Raw genomic sequence first — 12,361 nt, 5'->3', positions numbered from 1 at the left:
AGTTAGGGGGGGGGCGGGGGGGCAACACCTGGGGTTTAGCCCATTGCTTCTTACCCAGTATTCTAGATGTCAGTATGGTCCTGGGCCAATGTCTTCTTATCTTCTGTTTGGTTGAACTCCCACATAAAAAGCACACCTCACTTTTGTTAGGTAGCTCAGGAGAGGTGCACATTTTCTGACATTTCCTACCTTCCCACAAGAGTGCTATTTTGGCTGGGTATAAAATTTTATGTGGGGAGACCTGTTTTCCTCAGAATTGTTTTTCTCTTCTAGCACTCCTGTTCAAATAGTGAAGACATCTTGATTCCCAGGCAGAAATGGCCACAGGGATGCAGTTGACCACCAGCTTCTCCAACAGAGGTTTTTTTAGATCATGCCCTACACCATGGGGTATTAGACACGGGATTATGCCCTGCCCTGAAAATACTGATACCATGAACTGAGTAGGAGGTCAAAGGTTATGGACACTGTCAACATCCCCACACCAACAGGTCTTTGCCCTGGTAGCAGTGATTCTCCCATAACTGCGGTTGAACTCAGCTTGCAGTCTTCCAACACAGTACTCTTAGGACCAGTGTTTCCATTCACCCTGAGAGATACCAGAACCCTCCATCTGGTGTCCCTTCTCCAAGGTCTGATCTCAGCCCCATGCGGCCCCCTTTGGGGTTCTGGAGGCAGCAGCACCCTCCTCAGAGACCTGAGTTCCACCCTTCGTTCAGCATCTGGATTTTAATAATTCCAATTTCCTCCCTTGGTCCCCCAGCCCTAGGGTTAGTCTGCGATAATGTGGGTTTTCTTTGCCAGTAGAGTTCTATCATGCCTGGTGACCAATTCTTTATATTACGTTCTCTCTGTTAAAGTAACTGGCATGGGCTCAGTCATACAAATACACCCAGCTGATATACATGGTAGCTTGTGTGACAGTCTATAACCCCACTGTTTGCTATTACACTGAAACTGCTGGAAGACAGGAGTGCTTGTTAAGTCTTTTAAGTTTCCCAGACTTCAAAAACATTACCATATCCCATGAAACACCATCGTATCCTTTAGTAGTTTGCAATTCTCATTGATTTCTTAATATTTTGTTGCCCTGGTAACAATGTTATATTGACTTGTTATCTGCAAGGTTCCTTTGGTTAACTGTGATGGGGGTTACTGGAACATACTTTTATTCCATACATACAATACGACAGTGTAATAAAACCAATAAATCTGGAGCTTGGGTGGCTCAGTTGGTTAAGCATCCAACTCTTGGTCTCAGCTCAGATCTTGATCTCAAGGTCATGAGTTCAAGTCCCATGTTGGGCTCCACACTGAGCATAGAGCCTACTTAAAAAAATAAATAAATAATAAATAAACAGAAAAAAAACAATAATTTTTGTGTCCTTATTCAAGTGTTGGAGTCTTTACTATTTTTAAAAGACCAATGACATTTGCTGATTTTTAGTTGATTTGTTTCTCTTCACATTAGTGAATGTTCAGAGCTTTTTATATATGTAATAATCTTCTATTGACTATTATATCTTCTGCACCTGAGAAGAAGCACTACCAAGGACATAAGGTATCCTGCCTGTGCAGAGCTCCTCCTGGAGTCAGAAACAGGAGGCTGAGGCAAGATGGAAAAGATGAAAAAGGACAAGTAAGAAACTAAGGATGAATCTTTATTGCTAATCTCCTGGACTCCAGCCATCAGTCCCTATTCCAGACTCCTCAGGGGATCCTGGAAATACGAAATAGCATATATGGGTAGATTTCTGGTGGGGGTGGCGGGACTGTTTTGTTGGCCACCTGCTTCAGGATGTTCAAGATGGGGCCATGGGTCTCCTGGCACAGATCAGTACCCAAGAAAGCCTCCACTTGTTCACGCCATGCTGCCAGTTTTGGCCGTCCCTCAAACAGGTCACACCCAAGAGCTATAGGCTGTGGGGACAATGATGGGAAAGTTAAAGTGATACTGAGACCCCAATGTCAGGCCCCTTCCCCAACTCCCACATGAGGCCCAGGGCAGTACCCCCAAGAGCACCAGCCCAAAATAGCACATACAGGAGGGAAGCAGGAGGTCAGGGCTCCAGCACCAGTTCAAAGAGAAACTTGCTCTGTATTTCTGGGCAAATTCCTAGCTTTCTATAGGCTTCAGTATTTCTGTCTGTCTAATGGGCACGGTGATAGGAAGAATGCTGCCTATAGATGCTCCTTCACTGGCCCAGCTGGTACCTGCATCAGCTCCTTCAGTGCCATGAGGTCGGCCAGCGTCACCTGCTGGCTGTTGAGGAAGGCCCAGTCCCCCAGGAACTTGTCCTCCAGCTGCTGCAGTGCCTGGGCCATGGCGGCCTTGTTGCGTTCCACCTTCTCCTCAGTCACACAGACTCCAATGAGTGGTGCCAACACCTGATGGAGGCAAAGGGTGGGCTCAGGCTGTAGTCCCTGCCTGCTCCCAGGTCCCTGATAGTCAACAGTCCCCGCTCGCTCTCCTCACCTGAGTCCACAAGGGCACGCCAAAGGTGCCACAGATGCAGTCAGCATGCCAGCCCAGGTACTCGTGGACGCGAGCACGGGCCCGGAGTTCAGATGGGTACCAGTGGTCTGCCGTCTGGTACCGAGAGCTCAAGTAAATCAAGATGGCGGTGCTGGAGTTAAGGGCAAGAGCAGTGGCTGTGAGGATCTTGGTTCATGGCCTCTGCTCCAGCTGCTCCCATCCCTCAGTGGAGTTCTGGGGCTTCTCTGTACTTGCTGGCCTCCACTCCCATCTGCAGCTCCCCGGGCACTACCTCGTCCGTCTCCCCTGACTGTCCCCTCCAGAGTTCCCTCCTTCCTTTGCTATCTCAAGCACAGAATCTGGGCTAGGCCCTCTGCTTTGTGCTTTGAAAGCCTCATCTCTGTGATATCACAGCAGCTTCCCTATGAGCTGGAGACTTGTCATCCCATTTGCACGTGAGAAAACGAAGGTTCAGAATAAGTGAGTGCCTTGACCAAGGTTGCACAGCTCAGAAAACGCTCTCTGGGCCTCTGAAATCTTGCATCAAGTCTAAGTGCATGGGTTGGGGACCAGGAGGGGAAACATGTCCTCAAATATGCCGTGGGTCCATTCTGGCAGGTCCTCTGGCCATCCCTCCTGCAGCCACCTGACTTCTTGTCCTCTATCTGCCTGGTGGCTGGTCCTCACCATGGGTTGTGACTCTGGAGAGTAGCCTGGGGAGTCAGGAGAGGCCCTTTCTGCCTCCATTTGTTGAACCTGCTCTCCGTGCAACACTGGATACATGTTCCCATATTCCCTTTCAAATTTTTTAAATATTTATTTATTTTTGAGAAAGGGAGAGAGAGCAAGTGAGCACGGGCAGGGGAGGGGCAGAATGAGAGGCAGACAGAGGATCTGAAGCAGGCTTTGCACTGACAGCACCGGAGCCTGATGCAGCACTTGAACCTGCGAACCATGAGATCATGACCTGAGCCAAAGCCGGATGCTTAACCGACTGAGCCACCCAGGTGCCCCCACGTTCTCTTCTAGTAACCCTCAGTCTGGGGAAGGAGAGGCTCTGGGTCCAGAAGGGAGGACGAAGGCAAAAGAGGTACAGAGGTATGCTGCATCAGCCCCCCCCCCCACCACCTCCTCCCCGGCTGTCAGCTCTCACCACACCCCTCGCTTTCACCCTCACCTGCCCTGAGGTCTGAGAGGGCACACAGTGGGAGAGCCTGAGGCTAGGTGGGCTGGGGGCTTAGGAGGGACGGAAGGAGAGCACCTTTCACTCAAGACGAAGTCACCATCCTTGAGGATGCGTATCTTCTGCAGGATGTTAAGCTGGGTGAACTCCTTGCTCACGAGGTACCCTGCAGAGGAAGAAGTTTAAAAAAAGCCCTTCAGAGCAAGAACCACACCCACTGTGCCCTGTCTTTCCCTTCCCCAGCCAGAACCCTGGGGGCCAGGCTGGGCTGAGAAACAGGTGTGTCTGTGGAGAGGGCTGTGTTAAGCCATGGCTGGGCCTTGGGACCAGGAATAGGGATGGCCTCCCTGCCCTGCCACCTCCCAGAGCGGCTGAGGGGTTTCAGTGGATGCAGCCCAGTGCAACAGATAGATGAAGAGGAGTTATTTGGCCAGGACTGGGGTGGGCAGGGGGAAGGGAGGCAGAGGGGAGGCTCAGCAATTCCCACCTCAAAATTCTCACACTGGGGCCATGCCCCCAGGGTCTGTAGGGCTTTTTGACTTTAAATATAGGCTTTCAAAACGGAACTCTGAAAATGCAGTTCAGTACTTTCTCCCCTGCACACGATATAGAAATAACACTATCCTCCTTCTCGAAGGGGGAAGCTAAGGTTCAGAGAGGGACTGTGGCCTGTCCAAGGCCACACAGCAGAGGGCAGTCTCTGGTGGGAGACACTGATGAGGAGAACAGAGGCAAAAGAAATGTGGATAAAATGAAATTTCCTTACAACTTTCAGCCTTTTGATAAATACCAGACAGGCTGGGTGTGACTTTCCTCAAAGAATTCACAACTGCCTTAATTAATGTTAGTGCTTTCTAGAGGCAAAAAGCAACCTTAGCTCGACGATAGCCAGACCTCCAGGATCCTGTAAGTCTTCTGTAACATACAGAAATCCCTTCAGAGACTTCCTTTGTCTCTACCTGCCTCTCTCCCACCCAATTCCAAAATATATAATCAGTTGCACCTCATGGTCCCAGTGCAGCTCTTTCTCCCTACCGTCTTGTCTCCTGTCTCTGTGCCATAATAAAAGCACCTTTTTGCACCAAAAACATCTCAAGAATTCTTTCTTGACTTGCCTCACTGGCCCCAACAAAGGCTTGCCTTTTGGCTGGAAGTTAGTACCTTGACCGGAAGGGTAATAAGACNCACGAACCGCGAGATCATGACCTAAGTGAAAGTCGGACGCTTAACCGACTAGGCCACCCAGGCGCCCCTGTATTCTTATTCTTATACAAAGCTGCCTTTCTTGGGCACAGGATAGCCACTTAAGTCAATGGGACAGCTGTCAATCATAAGACTCCCATGTGAGGTTTCCTCCTCACTGGTCCAGTGTGACCCTCTCCACATCTCTGGTCTAGTCACTTCTAGCCAAGAGACCTCCGCTCAGAGCCAGCCAAAACCAGAACCAGGTTGAATTAAAACCCAACAAGGACTGTTTCCCGGGGAAGTTGGCAATAAAGACTACATGTGTTGGGATGTCGCTTAGATGATGATGGATTTCTGTCTTTACTGTTGTTCATCAATGTCCCCTACTAACTACTTAAATTGTAACATTAGGTAATTCCCTTCCTGCAAATTCTTAGCATTTCATGGGTTAAAACAGCAGGGTCTCTTCATCCATCTACTTGCACCTATTGCGTTCATATTGTGTCCAGAAAAACAATATGGAAGTGAACGGAGGTTGACATCCCTTCAGTAAAAAAGTCAGTACTCAACATGGCTTTTTGAGGGATGCCTCTGGTTGCTTTGAACACTAGGAACCCTTGATATGATCCTGAGTGGGGCGCCACCTAGGAGTCGGTGGGGAGGGCGATATAGTAATGGACTTTTCCACTTTTATAGGACCATGGGATCTTCCCTTCAGTCCCTAAGGACTCCCCTTTGGGGTATCTCTTAACCCATTGGAACCAATTTGGATTGCAAGATTTAAAGAAGAAAAGACTCCACTTCTTCTGTAATAATGCATGGGCTCAGTACTCCCTAGGAGATGAGGAAAAATGGTCCATAAATGCAGCAATAAACTTCAATACTATACACCAACTAGATATCTTCAGCAGGAAACAAGGCAAATGGACCAAAGTGCCCTATGTCCAGGCCTTCATGGCCATAAATCAAGATCGTAACGTAAAGGCTTCTTACAGAATGTGTTTCGCCACCGAGCAGGTTAATAACCACCACCACCACCCCCCACCCCGGACATATTGGATGATGAGTGTCTGGATAGGTTCCCTCCTTCTAACAAACATGGGCTACTAGAGGAATCATCATCTAGTTCAAACAAAGGGGTCATTGGCTCTGTTACTATCCCTCCTTACAAGCCCCAAGACCTTTTTGCGCCCAGCCTGGCTCGACATACCAGGAGCGGAACCCCCATCTTCCAGGAGCTCCTCCTAAATCTGGACTATATCACTATACAGAGGCTGGTAATGGAGAAGTGGGCACAATTAGAGTCCTTGTCCCATTCTCCATGGCAGACCTAGCTCAGATGAAATAATTAGGATGATATTCTGAAAATCCTTTTCAATTTATTGAGGATTTTCAACAATTATCTATTATGTTTGGTTTGACCTGGCAAGATATTTATGTCATATTAACTCATTCTTGTACCCATGAGGAAAAGAACCCTATCAGGTCAGGGGCTCAAGAATTTGCTGATGAACTAGCAGCCAGAGATAGAGATCGTTATGCAGTAGGGGGCGCTGCTGTCCCAAATACCGGACCACATTGGAATGATGCAGCCAGGGAAAGGGAAAGAGGAAACAGTAAGATCACTTGTTTAAATGAAGGAATGAAAAAAGATTCTAGACCTGGAAGCTTTGTTAAAATTCAGGAAGTTCCTCAAGTTGCTGATGAAAATCCAGCTCTATTCCAGGGCGGTTTGGTAGCAGCCATCAGTAAAATATACAAATCTAGACCCAACATCGCCTGAGGGAAAAACTATATTAAACATGTATTTTATATATCAATCATCAGCAACCTGCACTGAAAGTAGACTAAAATGGTTTGGGCCCGCAAACCCCCACCCAGCACCTACCAGAGGTGGCTACTGGAGTTTCTATTCACTTATTTTTACTTTTTTTTTTTTAACCAGGCTCCATTCCCTGTGTGGGACTTTGAACTCATGACCCTAAGATTAAGAGTCACCAACTGAGCAAGACACGCACCCCCTGGAATTTTTTTTTTAAGCTTATTTGAGCCTGTGAGGGCTTGAACTCACAAACCACAAGACCATGACCTGAGCCTAAGTCCAACGCTTAACTGACTGAGCCACCCAGGCACCATGTCACCCCCTGGAGTTCTTCATAATAGAGATGAGGTGATTTTTGTTAATGTTTATTTATTTAGAGAGAGAGAGAGAGGGAGATAGAGAATCCAAAGTAGGCAACACTCTCAGCACGAACCCGACACGGGGCTTGATCTCATAACTGTGAGATCACAACCTGAGTTGAAATCAAGAGTCAGACACCTAGCCAACTGAGCCCCTCAGGCACCCCTTAGAGACAGGGTTTTAAGACAGGAAAAGGACCAGAAAGCTAAACTGCAGGGTAAAATACAAGTCTAGTATCAGCTACCACTACTGTGGATTCCCCCCAATGCCAGACTAATCAGAGGCCAGAGAAAAAGCTTGTATCAGAGAAAGGACCAGGTAGGACCTCATGCTATAGGTGTGGCCAGATCAGACTTTGGTGCAAGGAAACATTTGGAAAATGTCCAAGCAAACATTGTCCACCACGGCCATGTCCTGTCTGTGGGAAAGAAAGACACTGGAAGAGAGACTGTTCTCATCTCCAGAGAGAGAAAAGCAGAGACTCCCTTCCCCTCGGAGAGCAGGAACCAGAGGGTCTGGTATGACGGGCCCTGAGGGTGGCCTGGCTCCCTTTGACATCAGGGTGACTGAGCCCCCGGCTGCCCAGGGTGTGGAAGATAAGTTTATCAATTTCCTTATTGATACAGGAGCCACTTACTCTGTTCTTACTCGGCCGTATTTGTATTTCTAACCACAAAATTGTTGGCATAAAGAGGGAAACAAAAACATGTAGTCAGACAATGCCTTTAACCTGAAAACACAAAAGTCAGTTGTTAGTCATGTTTTTCCATTCCTTCTGTCTTGCCCCACTCCACTACTTGGACGAGACTTAATATACACACTAGGGAGCAGGTTTGTTCTTAGGAGGATGGCCTGGAGAATTAAAACCTTACCCTGATATCCCTTCTAATATTTGGAAGGAAGTAAATGCACAGGTCTGGGATTGCAATGTCCAGGACAGGCTCTTAAAACCCAGCCAGTTAAAGTGGCCTTAAGAGAGGGTGCCTGGGGGGGCACCTGGGTGGCTTAGTCGGTTAAGCGTCCGACTTTTGCCTAGGTCATGATCTCGCGGTTCGTGGGTTCGGGCCCCGCGTCAGGCTCTGTGCTGACTGCCAGCTCAGAGCCTGGAGCCTGTTTCAGTCTGTGACTCCCTCTCTCTCTGACCTTCCCCTGCTCACGCTGTCTCTCTCTCTCTCTGCTAGAAATAAATAAAACATTAAAAAAAAAAAAGAGAGAGAGAGAGAGGGTGCCTGGGTGCAATAAAGCTGGCTTACAACCATTTATTGATAAGTTTCTCAAACATGGTATTTTAAGGCCTTGTCAATCTCCTTATAATACTCCAATTTTACCAGTAAAAACCCAATGGGGACTGTCGAACGATGCAAGACTTAAGAGCCTTTATAAGTGAGGCAGTTGTAGCTATCCTTTCCATAATATCAAATCTATATACTGTTCTCACCCAGGTCCCTGGAGATGCTAACTGGTTTCCGGTTCTTTGATTTAAAAGACCTCTTCTTGGGGCACTGAGGTGGCTCAGCTGTTTAAGAGTACAGCTCTTGATCTCAGCTTCAGGTCATGATCTCATGGTTAGTGAGACCCGGCGCTGCCTTGGGCTCTGTGCTGGCAGAACAGAGACTGCTTGGGATTTTCTCTCTCCCTCTCTCTCTGCTCACACACTGGCGCTCTCGCTCTCTCTCTCTCAAAATAAAAAACACTAAAAAATTCAAATATTTTCTACATTCAGCCTGGCATTCACACAATCCTCTGGGAAGGTAGAGAAAGATGATCATACTTTTTTTTTTTTTTTAAGAGAGAAAGAGCAAGTGGAAGAGAGGGGCAGAGGGAGAAAGAGAATCTTAGGCAGGCTCCATGCTCAGTGCAGAGCCTAGCACAGGGCTCAGTCCCGCGACCCTGGGTTCATGACCTGAGCTGAAACCAAGAGTCGGATGCTCACCCAACTGGGCCTCCAGGAGCCCCACATTTAACATACTTTAAAGTGACACCTTACTGGGGTGCCTGGGTGGCTCAGTCGGTTAAGTGTCTGACTTCAGCTCAGGTCATGATCTCACACCTTCTGAGTTTGAGCCCCGCATGAGGCTCTGTGCTGACAGTTCAGAGCCCAGAGCCTGTTTCAGATTCTGTGTCCTCCTCTCTCTGCCCATTCCCGGCTCACTCTCTCTGTCTCTCTCAAAAATAAATAAACATTAAAAAATTTTTAATAAAATAAAATAAAATGACACCTTACTAAACTTACTCCAGACACAGGAAAATTGGGTTACTCTCCTATCAGTAGAACTTCTCAGAATGAGGGCTACTCCAAAACAACCAATAGGACTCAGCCCTTTTGACTTATTACACGGCAAGCTATGTCCTACAGCGGACCTGTATTAGATGAAGAATATAATACTTTTTAAGATTATTCACTCGAGGCTGGTTTAATTCACAAGTTACTTAATGAATATGCTAATCACATGCTCCCCAAACCTGATTTAAGTATAACTGAAAGCCCACCCCATGTAAGCCCTGGAGACATGGTTTATTTAAAAGATTGAGAAAAGAAATAAGATAAAAGGTTGGAAGTCAAGGGGTGTCTAGCTCGCTCAGTCAGTGGAGCATGTGACTATTAATCTCAGGTCTCATGAGTTTGAGCCCTACATTGGACACAGAGATTGCATAAAATAAATTTTTTAAAATGATTAAAGTTTTTTAAAAAGTTGGAAAAATTAGAAAACAATGATGGACACGATAAATAATTTCACTTTCATGATCATTTAACATCCATCTTTGTTCCACCAATGGGACTAGAGAATGTCATTTGGCATAAGGAAGCCCTTAATAAATACTCCATGAAACCACTAAGTGACTCGCAAAACAGTATTTCCTTACTTAATGCTGAAAAATTATCCAGATGCACAAAGCAATTCTACTACATTGAATGGACTCAGATGTTTCAACAGCTGCACGGGGGAGTACACATGCCATTATTAAAACAGAAGATGGGGGCGCCTGGGTGGCTTAGTCGGTTAAGCGTCCGACTTTCACTTAGGTCATGATCTCACGGTTCGTGGGTTCGAGCCCCGCGTCGGGCTCTGTGCTGACTGCCAGCTCAGAGCCTGGAGCCTGTTTCAGTCTGTGACTCCCTCTCTCTCTGACCCTCCCCTGCTCACGCTGTCTCTCTCTCTCTCCTAGAAATAAATAAAAAATAAATAAATAAATAAAAAATAAAACAGAAGATGGTGTATGTATTCCAGAGTATCACAAAAATGTAACAGGATTGCTAAAACCTATAAATAAACAAATCGCTGCTTTACATGATCCCTCCCTCCCCCTTAACGATTGTTTAAAGTCCAAATTGGACTGGAGGAAATCTTGGGTCAGCTGTCAAAGGTCTCTTCCTTAGGCTTCTCTTTCCGTATTAATATTAACCTTATTTTCTTGTGTCTTTCCGGAATCTTGCCACCTGATGCTGAGACTCCTTTACTACCATAATTTCCTGACAACAGATGGTCCTTTCTGCTCAAAGAGATTCATATATGTTGTCTACCCTAAACTCAGCTGTTTCTGCCCTTCATAACTCTTATATATAAATTCCCCAGTGGACCCATGTTGCTCCATAGGTAGGGTCATCTCCAGGCCTCTATTCAGCAGGAAGAAGTTACAGAAGATAAGACTTCCCACCCTCAACAGCCTTAAAGATTTAAGGGTCAAAATTGGTCAAGGGGGAAAATGATGCGGAGAACCCAAAGGCAAAAAAATGTAGAAAACGAGGGGCGCCTGGGTGGCTTAGTCGGTTAAGTGTCCGACTTTCGCTTAGGTCATGATCTCGAGGTTCGTGGGTTCGAGCCCCGCGTCGGGCTCTGTGCTGACTGCCAGCTCAGAGCCTGGAGCCTGTTTCAGTCTGTGACTCCCTCTCTCTCTGACCCTCCTCTGCTCATGCTGTCTCTCTCTCTCCTAGAAATAAATAAATAAATAAATAATATTTTAAAAAATGTAGAAAATGAAATTTCTTTACAGCTTGCAGCTCACTGATAAATAAGTAGCTGAGACAAGTAGGGCATGACATTCTTCAAGGAATTTATAACCGCCTTCATGTTAATGATTTAGCAGAGGCAAGCAAACAAACAAACAAACAAAAAACACCTTAGTTTGATGCCGCCAGACCTCCAGGATCCTTAAGTCTTTTTAACATACAGAAATCCCTTTAGAGACTTCATCTCTAGCCGTCCCCAACTCCTAAGTATAGAACCGGCCACTCCTCGCAATCATAGTGCAGCTCTGGCCGCCCACGGATCCTGTCCTCTGGGCTGTAATAAAATTCTTTCTTGACCAATTGCTGCGTGAGCCCATACCAGGCACTGGGAGAGCGGAGGGGGCCACCTGGGCTATGGGAATTGTCTGGAAGAAGGGAGCTGCTGGGCGAGGAGCCCGTGGATGCTCAGGACCTGTGGACACAAGAGTAGCCGGACTGGGCCCACCTTTGAGCGCCTCCGCTGCGCGCAGCTCGAAGGGGATGCCGTTCTTCTTGGCGAAAATGTAGACGCCGCGGCAGGGCTGGGACAGCAGGTCCAGGTAGAGCTCTAGGCCCATCTCGGAGACAGCGGGGACGGCAGGGACACAGCAACCTGGCAGGAGTCCGGCGCCCTGAGATATAGGGCATAGGGCCCCGCCCCTCTGGGGCTTCCGTCAACGCACTACCCAAACCGTGATCGGAAGCATTACCGATCCCGTCCCGCGCTCCCTCTTCACGCCCCCAGACTTGGCCCCGCTGGAACCCCGCCCTGGCCCTAAACTTGACCCTTCCTCCGGCCCCGCACGCGCCGGGTCCCAGCCGCCATGCAGGGGAGACCCGTGTACATCAAGCTGCGATTTTTGAAGGGCAGGGTGGCCTGGTTGTCCCCCAACATCTCTCATCAGCTCCTCCTGCATTGCGCAGAGGGGCGCAGGGCAGGAAAGGGCAAACCGTGGGGAAGGCGGCAGATCAGGTAGGAGGCCGAACTGTAATGAGACAGAGCCTGGAAAGGAAAGGGCGCACGGTAGGGCGGAGAGGAGAGGGCGCACCATAGACATGAGGGCGAGGGCGCATCTTCGGGAGGGAGCGCGGGTGGGAAAGGGCGCAGGGCCAGGACGGAGGTCCAGAATGTGGAGACGCAGTTCGGGGAGGGGGGAGCAAGGTGGAAAGGAAGATCAGGGAGGAAGCATTACAGGAGGGTGGGAGAGATGCGGGTCCTTGTTCTGTGGAGTGGCAGACAGCGGAGAATGAACAAAGCCGGAGAGCTTTTCAGGCGAAAGCACAAAGCTCTCAAGAGTGAGAGGGGTCCCGACTGATTTGCCGCCAAGGATTTTTGTCCCTGACTTT

At 48.0% G+C, this 12,361-nt stretch overlaps 1 protein-coding gene across 1 annotated transcript; it reads right to left on the bottom strand.

Annotated features, from left to right (window-relative positions):
* Positions 1-1,680: 1,680 nt before the first annotated feature.
* LOC144240948 (glutathione S-transferase theta-2B-like) lies at positions 1,681-11,592 on the bottom strand. The gene is made up of 5 exons (XM_077775371.1): positions 11,481-11,592; positions 3,738-3,825; positions 2,477-2,627; positions 2,215-2,388; positions 1,681-1,920 (listed from the first exon to the last, which is right to left on the bottom strand). Exons 1-5 carry the CDS (start codon positions 11,590-11,592, stop codon positions 1,711-1,713), a joined length of 735 nt encoding a protein of 244 aa, XP_077631497.1. The 3' UTR covers positions 1,681-1,710.
* Positions 11,593-12,361: the final 769 nt, after the last annotated feature.

This window comes from Crocuta crocuta, unplaced genomic scaffold (genome assembly GCF_008692635.1).
Source record: "Crocuta crocuta isolate KB4526 unplaced genomic scaffold, BGI_CrCroc_1.0 scaffold313, whole genome shotgun sequence".
Lineage (NCBI taxonomy): Eukaryota > Metazoa > Chordata > Mammalia > Carnivora > Hyaenidae > Crocuta > Crocuta crocuta.
The sequence above is the reverse complement of the archived record's forward strand: the minus strand, read 5'-3'. Positions and strand labels throughout refer to the sequence as shown.

Excerpts from the sequence above, each read along its gene's own strand:
- LOC144240948 (XM_077775371.1), bottom strand. The coding sequence starts at position 11,592 with ATGGGCCTAGAGCTCTACCTGGACCTGCTGTCCCAGCCCTGCCGCGGC. Across the intron at positions 3,826-11,480 it reads CGCAGCGGAGGCGCTCAAAG|GGTACCTCGTGAGCAAGGAG; the intron begins GTGGGCCCAGTC and ends CTTCCTCTGCAG. Across the intron at positions 2,628-3,737 it reads GACTTCGTCTTGAGTGAAAG|CACCGCCATCTTGATTTACT; the intron begins GTGCTCTCCTTC and ends CCTTAACTCCAG.